Source organism: Ipomoea nil, unplaced genomic scaffold, assembly GCF_001879475.1.
Source record: "Ipomoea nil cultivar Tokyo-kokei standard unplaced genomic scaffold, Asagao_1.1 scaffold0519, whole genome shotgun sequence".
Taxonomy (NCBI): domain Eukaryota; kingdom Viridiplantae; phylum Streptophyta; class Magnoliopsida; order Solanales; family Convolvulaceae; genus Ipomoea; species Ipomoea nil.
The window spans coordinates 1,287,937-1,300,555 of NW_017616947.1; the positions used below are offsets into that span (position 1 = coordinate 1,287,937).

The 12,619-nt window shown below is 35.9% G+C and overlaps 2 protein-coding genes across 2 annotated transcripts; one reads left to right on the top strand and one right to left on the bottom strand.

The window, feature by feature from the left end:
- Positions 1-396: 396 nt before the first annotated feature.
- On the top strand, positions 397-1,740 carry LOC109174038. Its single transcript, XM_019323331.1, has 5 exons — positions 397-423; positions 479-607; positions 1,088-1,231; positions 1,321-1,530; positions 1,624-1,740. The coding sequence occupies exons 1-5, from the start codon at positions 397-399 to the stop codon at positions 1,738-1,740; spliced, it is 627 nt and encodes a 208-aa protein (XP_019178876.1).
- Positions 1,741-2,806: 1,066 nt separating this feature from the next.
- Positions 2,807-6,282, bottom strand: LOC109174040 (protein FAR1-RELATED SEQUENCE 7-like). The gene is made up of 5 exons (XM_019323332.1): positions 6,204-6,282; positions 5,691-5,768; positions 4,416-5,487; positions 3,134-3,914; positions 2,807-3,001 (listed from the first exon to the last, which is right to left on the bottom strand). The coding sequence occupies exons 1-5, from the start codon at positions 6,280-6,282 to the stop codon at positions 2,807-2,809; spliced, it is 2,205 nt and encodes a 734-aa protein (XP_019178877.1).
- Between the last annotated feature and the right edge of the window lie 6,337 nt (positions 6,283-12,619).

The following is a 12,619-nucleotide window of genomic DNA, read 5'->3' on the forward strand; positions in this document are numbered from 1 at the left end:
TGGACACAGAATGCAGGTTTTATACGAACTGCAACTCCACGGGAAAAAATCATTTCAAACTATGCATTCTTGAGTGTGTCTACCGAACACCCAGAAGAGTATGTTTGAACACATATATTTATAATAACCTTTAAATTACTTAGATAGTTCATATTATTATAACTATTGGTGTTATTATTATTATTGTTATTTTGGTGCTGTAGTGAGTTGCTGTTCAGCTATGGTGACTACTACCTAACAAGGCGTCACTTCTCAACTTTGAGCAATGGCGAGTTGGATATAGACTTCTTGAATATTTGGTCTTTGCGGCTAACTTTGAAGAACACAGAACGTGCTGTTGGGATACCAAAACGCGTATTCTTCACCACACTGCCACATGTAAGAGTTATTTTTGACATGCAGATGCGCATTTTTAAAAATCTAGTACTCTAAGCCTTTTGAATACTCATTTTTTGCATTTCTGTGTATTCAAAAACAGCTCCAGCTTGATCCATCTGATGATTGGATGAAAAGTCTCCCAGCTGAGAAAAGGATGGAAAATTTCAATGATAGATTGAATTATGAAATATCAAGTTTTGGAAACCTGGAAATCAGTGATGCAGACCTTGTAAGATCTATTACACACACTTAATTTAATAATTTAAGATTTTATTATTGATATATATGCATGAAGCTTGGAATATACAAAGTTTAATAAGATCCTTTATAAAGTTCTGAATTTGTGGATATATAGTCTTAAAATTGTGGATATATAGTTATGTGATTATGGATATGTAGTACTCTGATAATATATGAATGTATTACTCTGTGGACAGACTGTTAAGAATTCTGGATATATGGTAATGTAGTTTTTGGATGTATAGTTATTAATTTGTGGATTTATATGCTTGAAGCTTGGAATATACTCGGCTTATTAGGATCTTTATAAATTTCTGAATTTTGTGGATATATAGTTTTAAGATTGTGGATATATAGTTTTATAATTATGTATATATAGTACTCTGTCAAATATGAATGTATACCCATGCAGTTAACAGTACCTGGGTATGTAGTTGTTTCAAATAATAACCTTTTGTTTTGGAATTAGATATTTTTCCCAGTGCATCGCCATGCACACTACTTTGTTGTGTGCATAAATGTCAAGGAATCCAAGGTTCAGGTGATAGACAACAAGGAATTGCCTGCTGGTGTTTCAGAGCTTGATAAATATGGGGACTGTCCATACAAACTGGTAGCTTATATTATATTAAAAAAATCTCCTTATTGTCACCTATATATTGAATTTAAAACATTATGAACATTGAGCTAATTTTTTACCAGATTGAAGCATTCAAGGCGTACCTGGCAGCAGGACAATCCACCTTGACTCACAAACTGAACAGCATGCCAGTAGAGTTCCTTGCCATGCACTGGAAAAATGCAGAGAATGTCACCGACTGTGGCATATATGTAATGCGGCATATGGAGACTTACATGGGTGGAGCTTTCGAGAACTGGAATCCTGGGTTCAAGAAACATATGCGCACGAATGTAAGAGTAACAGAAATATATTACATTCCAACTACATCAGAAAGTGATGAAAAAATTACAATGAACTAGTTATTTATTTTTCTTATTTTACAGGCTAGCTTCATTTTTGAGTTGAGGGCAAAGTATGCTGCTTGTATCATCACGTCAAAGCTGAACAGCGTCAAAGGCGAGGTCATGAAAGCTGCAAAGATTGAAGACAAGAAGAAGTAAAACTGGAAATATCAATGAATGTTTTTGTGGATGAATATTTTAATATTTTCTGTTCTTTGGTCGTTTTGTAACAACTCTATCACAATTTTTGAAATTCGATCTATGAAATTCACTGAATATATAGTTCTCATATTATGGACATGTAGGTTTAAGATTGTGGATGTATGGATATAAAATTATGAACATCTTACATAAGTATAAACATACCGTTCAAATATTCATATATTCATATTTCAAGAATTATGGACATATAGGTTTAAGATTGTGGACATATTGATATAAAGTTATGAATATTCGTTCAACTGTGAACTTACATTTTACATAAGTGTAAACATCAAGTTCACCAGTTTACATATTGATATATAGCTTTAATATTGTGGATATAATGATATAACATTATGAACACTTTTACTAATTTGACACACAATTCCAATATTTTGTGGTCATATAGTTCTCAGAATTTTGGACATATAGGTTTAAGATTGTGGACATATTGATATAAAGTTATGAATATTCGTTCAACTGTGAACTTACATTTTACATAAGTGTAAACATCAAGTTCACCAGTTTACATATTGATATATAGCTTTAATATTGTGGATATAATGATATAACATTATGAACACTTTTACTAATTTGACACACAATTCCAATATTTTGTGGTCATATAGTTCTCAGAATTTTGGACATATAGGTTTAAGATTGTGGACATATTGATATAAAGTTATGAATATTCGTTCAACTGTGAACTTACATTTTACATAAGTGTAAACATCAAGTTCACCAGTTTACATATTGATATATAGCTTTAATATTGTGGATATAATGATATAACATTATGAACACTTTTACTAATTTGACACACAATTCCAATATTTTGTGGTCATATAGTTCTCAGAATATGTATGTATAGCTCTAATATTATGGATATGTAGCTTTAATATTATGGATATATAGCTTCAAACCTGCAAATCAACAAGTACTAAAATTTTGAATACACAGATCAAACAACTTGTAAATTGATATCCTCAAAACAGCTAGCTACCAACTGGTATTAACCCCACTCTCAATCTACAACTGCATTATCATCTACATCATTACTATACTGACAAAACTCCGAACTCCCAGAACTTGGATGTACAAGGTACCCATCCCCGGCAATCTCAGATAGACTTTCCAAAACCAACGACTGAACAGCACCCTTTGTACTCGAAGCAACTTTATTTGCAGCACTCCTCCTCCCCCTTGCAGCACTGTACTTCTTTTCAATAACACTACTCCTCCTTACGTTACGCTCACCTTTTGATCTCCGGTTTGAAGGATTTTGAATGACACCACTTGAAGATGAAACACCGCACTCTTCAATATGCACATAGCCAATCTCAGCTTCAACCTTTTTCTTTGCTTCCTCAACTGCTTCATCACAGAACTGCCTAGTTACACTGTTATCTTGACTAGATGAAATCAGTCTTTGAAACTTTCTGCAAATCTCCACAACCCAAATTGAAGGAGGGACACCAGCTCTACAAAACATTGAACCAGTATTCACATCCCTACCATCAGCAACCTTTTTAGTCCACCTTTTCATGATATATTTGTTAGGAATACTTGAAACACAGTGTATATGAAGAATGCGTAAACAATGGCAGCATAAAATTCCTAACTCCGAAATCAACTTGCAACTACACGAAATGTCTAAGGTTGACAACTTAAAACTGACTTCATGCCTTATAATATCTATATCTGGACGCCATACGTGATACTTGAACTGACAACCTTCATTCAACACCATTTCTTGATGACAGGCATTGCCTTTCATGAATTGTTCCTCAAACAAAAAATATATCTCAATCGTATATACCTCTCTAGCGTGTAACAGAAGTTTCACGTGCTCCATCATCATGTTGGGTACCCCTTGAGTACAACGAAAGTCTTCACCATTCTCTTTGCTCCTCCATTCAGAAGTTACACTAACAAACGATGAATAAAAATCACATAGACCTGCAGTCTTGGACAGCCTTCTTGAAATCGAATGGTTAGTAGTTTCACTCCTTTGCGATGATAAAATGCCCCCTGAAAAATAGTCCTTATTGAATGCTGGACACCACTTCTCCCTACAGTCATACAGCTTTTGTATCCAACTATTCTTGTGGCACTTGTAGTCAGTCACCAACCTGAAATGATAAGACATATGTTCAGAACTCTAATGCTATATATCCACAGTTCCAATATAATAAAACCACAAATTGAATGCATATAATACAAACAGAAAGCTCACTGCTTCACTACTACATGTTCAGACAACTAATACTATATATCCATAATTGTAATATTATATATCCACAATTCCAATACTATAAATCCATAAATTGCATGCATATAATTTAGAGACAAACAGGAAGCTCACTGCTTCACTAATACATGTTCAGACAACTAATACTATATGTCCATAATTCTAACACTGTATATTCACAATTCCAAAACTATAAATCCATAAATTAAATGCATGTAACTCAGGAACAATCAAGAAGTTCCATTCTATACTACAACATGTTCACATAATTCTAATACTATATATTCATAATTCTAATACTATATGACCATAATTCTAATACTAAACATCCATAATTCAATTACTGGAATCGAAAAAGGAAAAAAAAAAGTAGTGGACATACCTTGTCCAATAAAATTCAAACTCAGCTTCAGTCTCTGTGTATTTCAACACACAGTTAAACATATCTAAGAAATCCTTGTTATTCCTTAACGCCTTGATATGCTTCTTCGAATTCTCGCCAATATGCCATATGCAAAGACGGTGACGTGATGTTGGAAACACCTGACAAATAGCAGCAGCCATGGATGCACATTGATCTGTCATGATAGTCTGTGGACATTTCCCATTCATAGACCTTAAAAATGCTCTAAACAGCCACACAAATGATTCTATCCTCTCATTCATCAGAAAACCACATCCAAACATTACATTCATGCAATGGTGGTTCATCTCTACAAAAGGGCCACAAATCATATCATATTTATTAGTGCGATAAGTTGTATCGTGCACTAATAAATCCCCAAATAACTCATAGTCTTGTCTCATCCGACCATCCCTCCAAAAAAAACTGCATAGTCTTGAATCACAATCAACTTCAAAATCAAAGAAAAAATCAGACTCAGTTGACTGCCTGTTCCTAAATATTTCAATTAATGAGTTCGAATCGGTTCCATCCAAACGCTTTGATGTATCAGAAGCAATTGAATTATAAGCATCTCGATTAGTGAAGCCAACTAATGGAGACCCCCCTGCTTGATGTTTCAAGAACCTAATACCATCTGCCATTGCAACACCACTCTTCTTCAAATCTTTTAAATATAACAGTTGATTATCACCCACATTTCTATGTGAACGCAGAAGATGACTCTTGTCTACAGCACATAACTCGTGATTGTGCACTTTTACATGTTTTGTAACCGTCCACAACCCATCCTCACCGACGTCAAACTGAACACATGCACCACACCCTGACCTTGTGTCAATTTTTGAATATGCCCTAACACCAGCATTTGCCTTAACCTTAAAACCAGCTTTAGAACACATAAACATCTTCATTTGGACTGTTTTGCTATATACCTTGCACCGTTGATTACCCTTCCTCACACTAAAACCAACTCTATATGCATAATTGTTATACAACTCATACGCTTCAACCCCGTTACTTACAACAACACCAACCAAATCTTCATCAACTGCAAATGCAATATATAACATCAAGTATACTAAATAATACACGTTCCATTGAAAATATAATTCCTATGTAGAGGGGGTGCGGGGAATGCCGAATAAATCCAGCCATGCTCTACGAAAGGAATAACATTTTCCATGGAAAAAGAATGAACATATAACAATGCTGAACACTGTGAATTATGATCATATAAAACTACATATAGACCTGGATTAGAAGAAAAACCATCAATGTCTAACTCTATTGGATCTGAACTTGGTGAATCAACAACAACATCTTCACTGACTGCATAGTGTTAAAAGCCAGAACAGAGTATCAGTTTAGAAATTTGTGGATGTATAGTATTATAATTCTGGATGTATAGTGATAGAATTCTGGATATAAAGCTCACAGTTTCTGGACATAAAAGTTCAATAATTATGGATATACAATCCAGAACAGAGTATCCATTCACAAAATCCTTGATATATACTACTATAATTCTGGATATATAGCTCACAACTTCTGGTTTTATAGTTCAAAGATTATGGATATATATTTCGTTCATTTAGAAAACCATAAACACATAAACACCAAGAGTTACGAATGATCTCAGACTAGAATCACATAAACATCACATACACAATAAACATCACACTAAATATAAACACCTACACAATATATCACACTGCAAAAATCGCAAACGACCACAAATCCATAAAAATCAAACTGCAAAATAACTTGGAACCGTATGCAATTCATCGCCTGCTTCATCTCTCTGATCTAATGCCTCGTCTCTCTGGTCTACTGCATCATCCATCATGAGATCCATACAATAAATCAGGAAAACGACTGCGATCACTATTGCGATTGCGATTTTACGTATACTGCAATCAAAACGCCAAACTACCAAAAAATCGCAAAACTACCAAATATGATATGAATAACGCCGCTAACGGCCATCCAATTTTTTTTTTTTTTGATTTTGTGCGCGCCGTGTCGTTTTTTTAGTAAAACGGCGCCGTTTTGCAACCGTATGCACCTTGCTAGGTGCATTCGGTTGCACGGCATAATTTGCGGCAATGACTAGTGGTTGTGTAGTAGGTTGCCTTTGTTAGACTTTCGAGCCGTTGCTATGACTTTTTGCTCCTTAAAATTTGGCTTTTCAATCCTTTTTTGTCAGGGCTATATGAGGAAAATCTGTCTTGGGATGTGTACCTGTGATTTTAGAAACCTTAGTAACATTTTTCTTGTTAATTGAGCGTCGAGAATGATCAATATATTTGTCAGTGATTGTGTTGATTGTAGATATTTCACCCGGATGGTGACTTGCTTACTTTGCGGCATGACTATTTGGATCAACTTGGCATGCATCCAACCTTTCAGGCAACCTTTCGGATTTGACCATATTACTAAAGGTCATCCCTTAGTATAACTAACCTTTGGGTTAATTTTATCTTCCGATCCCAATGACTATCCGGTGTAAGGTTTGGTATTTTCACTATTTGACCTTGAACCATCCAGATCTTCAAATCTTGAACTTCTTCGACTATAACCATCTCGAACCTTGTACCTTTCGGACTTTGACTATTCGAACAATTGACTTTCCTGAGATTACTTTTTGGATTGAGCTTCTAACCGGTATAATTACCTTCCGGGTAGGTATAGTTCTTTCCAAAATGTAACTTTCGGATGATAGAACGAGAAAACCTAAGTCAAGAAAATTTAAAGATAATTTGGGGACCTATTTTTTCTAACTTATTTGGTATCATTAAAATCTAAAATTACAATGTTCCTAACAATTATTATTAGGGAAATGTATAAATATATATATTTTTCTCAATATGTTTAAATTTTGATATTCACAACTTACCACTTTTAACAAATTGCAAAAATAATTTGAATTCAAAACTTATAAACAATTTTAGATTAATATTTAGCACAACCATTGTTTACTTAGTGGACAAAGCACCATTCTGCCTGTATAATAGTCAGAATTGATTATCTGTACATACTTGCAGCTCCACAGAAGTAGTAGAAGCTGTGTGACCTCTTAACAAGCTACTAGAAACCAAAGGATTCATGCCCACCAGTAAATGGCGCCATTCATCAATATCAATCCTCTGCATGCTTAGGAGCTAGCCAAACTGGGAAGCTGATGTTTTTGAAGCATCTTTAGAATCTCTTCGGTTTCGCCTACGACACGAGCCATATCTTGGACAGTTTCCCCCCTCTTGTCAATGCTGACAGTGGAGCATTTTGTTGTGATCGCCTTAGAAAGGTTGTTTAAACAAGCACCCAATATATCAGCAATCATAAAAGATCAAACCGGTGCCTAGTTGGATAGAAACATTTACGAGGAGGGTGATAACAAGGATACCCAAAGCAGTCATATTCATAAGAACACCTTTGCTGCCCATAACCCCTAAAGAGGGCATGAAATTAGACATGGATGTAGCCATGAAAATGACACTGCTAAGCTTTGACAACTGGTCGAATGAACCAGGCATAGGACTGTTCAAATCCATTGCCAGTTTGACTGCAATGCCCAACAACGTTAATGACGCTGCATTAAGAGTGAAAAACTTACAAGGAAACCACAACTTTCTGCTACGGACACCTCGGACCGCATCAACAGCCATTGCCAATGAGCAGATAGCAGAAGCTGCTGCTATGTACATGCCAATCCATGGCATTGGCTTACGGAAACTTTCATTGTTGCACTTAATCTGGTCACCAGACCATTCATCACAGTAGCCCATTTTTTTTTATATATCTACCTTTGGTTACCACGTTTCTCTGTAAATTATTTCTCTATCTAGGTAGCTCTGAAGTGGTTGCTTCAAATTGGAGCCATGGTTAGTTGAACCTAGACAAATCAAGTCTCAATCATTATTCTCTCTCAAAAAAAAAAAACTCAATCATTATTGTGTGGACATGGACCATATTATTAAATAATGTATATTCAGTATCCAAATAATGTTCTTTTAATATATTACAAATGTACATTGTATTTTAAAAAAAATATTATTTTGTATAATGTATATTTAATACACAAATAATGTATTTTTTGTTATAGTACCTAGCATTATGTGGACCACTAATTTGTCATCAAGACTAGTTCAATGCGCGTGAGTTGACTCTGTCTCTTTTCTCATCTGCCTGTTAAAACCTCATTTATTTTTCTCCCCAATTTTCTACAAACCAATTAATACGAGAGACGAGAGTGCTGACTCTCTCTTTCTCATATGCCTATGAAAACCTCAATTATTTTTCGTACCTATACTATGATGAAAATCAATGTAATAGAAACCTAATATTTAACACATTGTTATAGTACTCACAACATATTTAGTTTACGAAAGGAAAATAACATTTTTTCCCTTGAGTTATATGCTTATAGCATTTTTTTTTCCTCTTAAGTTATTTATGTATCTACAATTTCATATTTGTCCTTCAATTATGTTAAAAGTGGTGGTTTTTTTTTTTTTTCTTTTATGTTAGATGAACATTTTTATCCTTAAAATAAGTATTTCATTTATTTTTCTTCTCCAACAAATTATTGATTATATGTATGGTAGGTTCTAACCTAACCGGACATTGTAGCAACAGAACCGAAACAGTAGCTAGGGACGGTTTGGTTACGATTTAGAACCGGGAAAAAATAAAATAATTGTTGAATTTAGATTATTTTAAAAATAATAAATAGAGTTTAATAAATAAATAAATAAATAAATTTTGAATGAGCGGTTCAAACTAAAACTGGAACCTTCCTAAAAGGTTCCCATTTCGATTTATCATTTCTAAGAACCGTGAACCGGACCGAACTGGCAGTTCAAACCGATACCGAATCGTAGTCATATCTACTTATATGTGAATTAGAATAAATGTGAAAATAATCAAACACTATTGGTAAATGATAAAACGGTTCAATTCAGTTCTAGTTTCAGTTTTGAACCCCTGATTCAAAATTTATTTATTTATTTATTTTTGTAAATTCTATTTCTTATTTTTAAAATAGTATAAATTCAACAATTATTTATTTTATTTTATTTCAGTTCTAAATTGTAACCACAACCGTCCCTATTGTTTTGGTTTGATTGTTACAGTGTCCGGTTAGGTTCGAATCGAACCGTACTCATCCCTACATATAAGCAAATAATTTGTTGGAAAAGAAAAATAAATGAAATACTTATTTTTAAGGGTAAAAATGTCCATTTAACAATAAAAAGGGGGAAAACAATCACTTTTAACATAATTGAAGGAGCAAATGTGGATATATGAATAACTCAGAAAAAAAAGTGCTATAAGCATATAATTCAAGGAGAAAAAAATATTATTTTCCCTTTACAAAATGAATTTTAAAGAAATATAAATATTGTTCCCCATAAAATATAACTATATTGGAGATGTGTGAACCTTAGATAGATCCCCTTCCTATGGGAGTTTAGAAAAAAAGAGTCAAATATGTCCCTAAATTTTGTATGAAAGTTCAATTAGATTCCTAAACTTTTAAAAAGTGCAATAACAGGTTAAATGCAACGAAGCCAAGAACCGAATGACATGAATCATTTTAGTTCAGACATTATATCCGGTCAAAATCCGGTGATTAGCAACGAGTGACCGTCAACTTGACCAAACTTGATGGTGGCCGGTTCAACAACTCCACCGCCCGCCGGTACTTCCGGGAGCTGATCTCCCCCCTCAGTTTATGCCACCAGAACGGCGTCGTCCACCGCTACATCAAACCCCAAAACCTACCCCTCGACGGTGATACAGTTCTTAAGGGTTGGTAGGTTTGTAAGTAGAGTTGCAGAAGGTTGGGGGAAAGAGAGTGAAGAAAAGAAGAGATAGAAAAGGGAAATTGTCTCAATACTCAACACGCCAAAACCATTACACCATTCAGAGCTAAGTATAGCTTCAAACAATCTTCCCTACTCAGTCGGATCTCTAACAGACTACAACTGGGAAACAGAAAAAGGAATTACACAAAACGACGTCGTTTGACGCTTGCTCCAACTGTCTTCAACTGCCACTATAGAACGACGTCGTATGATTTCTTTCTTCAACGATTTCTAACTGCTTCTTCAAACGATGTCGTTCTAGTCCTCTGACTTCCCCACTTTGACTTCTTCCACTGCTATTGTGTTTCTCTTCTTCTTGCAAACCCTTCCTCCATTAACATAGGAAGCTTCCAGGGCTATTACAACACCCCCTCCATCATGAGATCCTTGTCCCCAAGGATCAAAAGTGGGGAATAACCTCTTAATGTGATAGTAGTCTTCCCATGTTGCTTCTTCCTTTGGCAGATTCATCCACTGCACCAGGATTTGAGTCACAGCAGCATTGTTCCTCTTAATCAACCTCTTACCCAGCACTATCTGTGGTTCTGCTAGGATTTGCCCTTCCTGATTCATAGCTGGAGGGTCCAACTGGACTAGTTTACCCTCTCTAATCTTCTTTTTAAGTTGGGATATGTGAAAAACAGGATGTAAAAGGGACTCAAGAGGCAGGAGTAGCTTATAAGCCACTTCTCCTATCTTCTGTATCACTTTGTAAGGACCAAAGTATTTGGAAGATAGTTTTAAATTACTTCTGATAGCCAATGATGTCTGCCTATATGGTTGAATCTTAAGAAAAACCCAGTCACCCACCTGAATGCATCTTTCACTTCTGCATTTATCAGCTTGGACCTTCATCCTATTCTGAGCCTGAGCCAAGTTATCTTTCAAAGCTGATATGATAGCACCCCTCTCAGCTAACCAACTGATGTCTGAATCTGCTGGAATGGGGCTAGCTGCAAGTAGTGGGGGAGGGTAGCCATAAAGGGCCTGGAAGGTGGTACATCTTAGGGAGGAGTGATAATTGGTGTTGTACCACCACTCAGCTAGGTGTAGCCACTTCCTCCAACTCCTGGGCTTCTGAAAAGACATGCACTTGAGATATCCCTCCAGGCACTGGTTCACTCTCTCAGTCTGCCCATCAGTTTTAGGGTGATATGCAGTGGAGAGGTTAAGTTTTACTTGCATGTTGTTGAAGAGGGCTTGCCAGAACCTGCTTGCAAAGATCTTATCTCTATCAGATATAATGTTCCTTGGCAGACCATGTAGTTTGTAGATTGATTCCATAAAAAGATCAGCCACTGACTCAATAGTATAAGGGTGGGAAAGTGCAATGAAATGAACATACTTTGTTAGTCTATCTACCACTACCAATATCACATCCTTGTTCTGAGATTTAGGAAGCCCTTTTATAAAGTCTAAGGAAATACTCTGCCAAGCTTCTATGGGTATGCTGATGGGTTGCAACAATCCATGACTAGCCACAGTTTCATGTTTGCATCTCTGGCACACTTCACAGCTCCTCACTAATTCCACCACTTCCCTTTTCATCCCTTTCTAATAGAAAAAGGACTTCATCCTCTGATATGTCCCAATCTGTCCATAATGACCTCCTATTGCAGTCTCATGTAGCTAAGTATTAAATCTTTCCTTAAGTCCCCGGTTGACCCAATGTACAGTCTGCCCTTGTACCTTAGAATGCCCCCAGAGGTGGTGATATTTGGGTCAATGTTTGGGGTGATCAGGGTTATAGTTAACATCTCCTTTGCCCAGTCATCATCTGCATAACTTTTGATGATGTCCTCCATCCATTGTGGTTGTAGAACAGAAATGGAGTGAACAACAGGTTCCACCTCCATTTCCTTCCTTGAAAGGGCATCAGCTGCACCATTGTCAGACCCCTTCTTGTACTGTATGGAGTAATCCAATCCCAGCAACTTGGTTAATCCCTTCTGCTGCAATGTGGTGGTTATTTTATGCTCAAGGAGGAATTGCAAACTGTGATGATCAGTTAGAAGGTAAGATCTCCACTTGTCTACAGCATTTATGATGGAGAGGTACTCCTTCTCATAAATAGATAATCCCAAATGCTTCTCCCCAAAAGCCTTACTGAAAAAGGCAACTGGTTTACCATCTTGCATGAGGACAGCCCCCATTCCCTTGTAACTTGCATCAGCTTCCACCACAAATTCCTTCTTGAAGTCAGGCAAGGCAAGCACATGTGGATGGCAAAGGGCTCTTTTTAAATCCTCAAAAGGTTGTTCTGCTGTTTCAGTCCATTGGAAGGCATCTTTTTTCAACATATCAATGAGAGGC

What these genes read in the sequence shown, in the direction of transcription:
- LOC109174038 (XM_019323331.1), top strand. Translation starts at nt 397, where the DNA reads ATGCAGATGCGCATTTTTAAAAATCTA. An exon ending in TGCGCATTTTTAAAAATCTA is followed by an intron (nt 424 to 478) that starts GTACTCTAAGCC and finishes ATTCAAAAACAG; the next exon opens with CTCCAGCTTGATCCATCTGA. An exon ending in GGGACTGTCCATACAAACTG is followed by an intron (nt 1,232 to 1,320) that starts GTAGCTTATATT and finishes ATTTTTTACCAG; the next exon opens with ATTGAAGCATTCAAGGCGTA.
- LOC109174040 (XM_019323332.1), bottom strand. Translation starts at nt 6,282, where the DNA reads ATGGATGATGCAGTAGACCAGAGAGACGAGGCATTAGATCAGAGAGAT. An exon ending in TGAATTGCATACGGTTCCAA is followed by an intron (nt 5,769 to 6,203) that starts GTTATTTTGCAG and finishes AACACTATGCAG; the next exon opens with TCAGTGAAGATGTTGTTGTT. An exon ending in TTTGAATTTTATTGGACAAG is followed by an intron (nt 3,915 to 4,415) that starts GTATGTCCACTA and finishes TTATCATTTCAG; the next exon opens with GTTGGTGACTGACTACAAGT.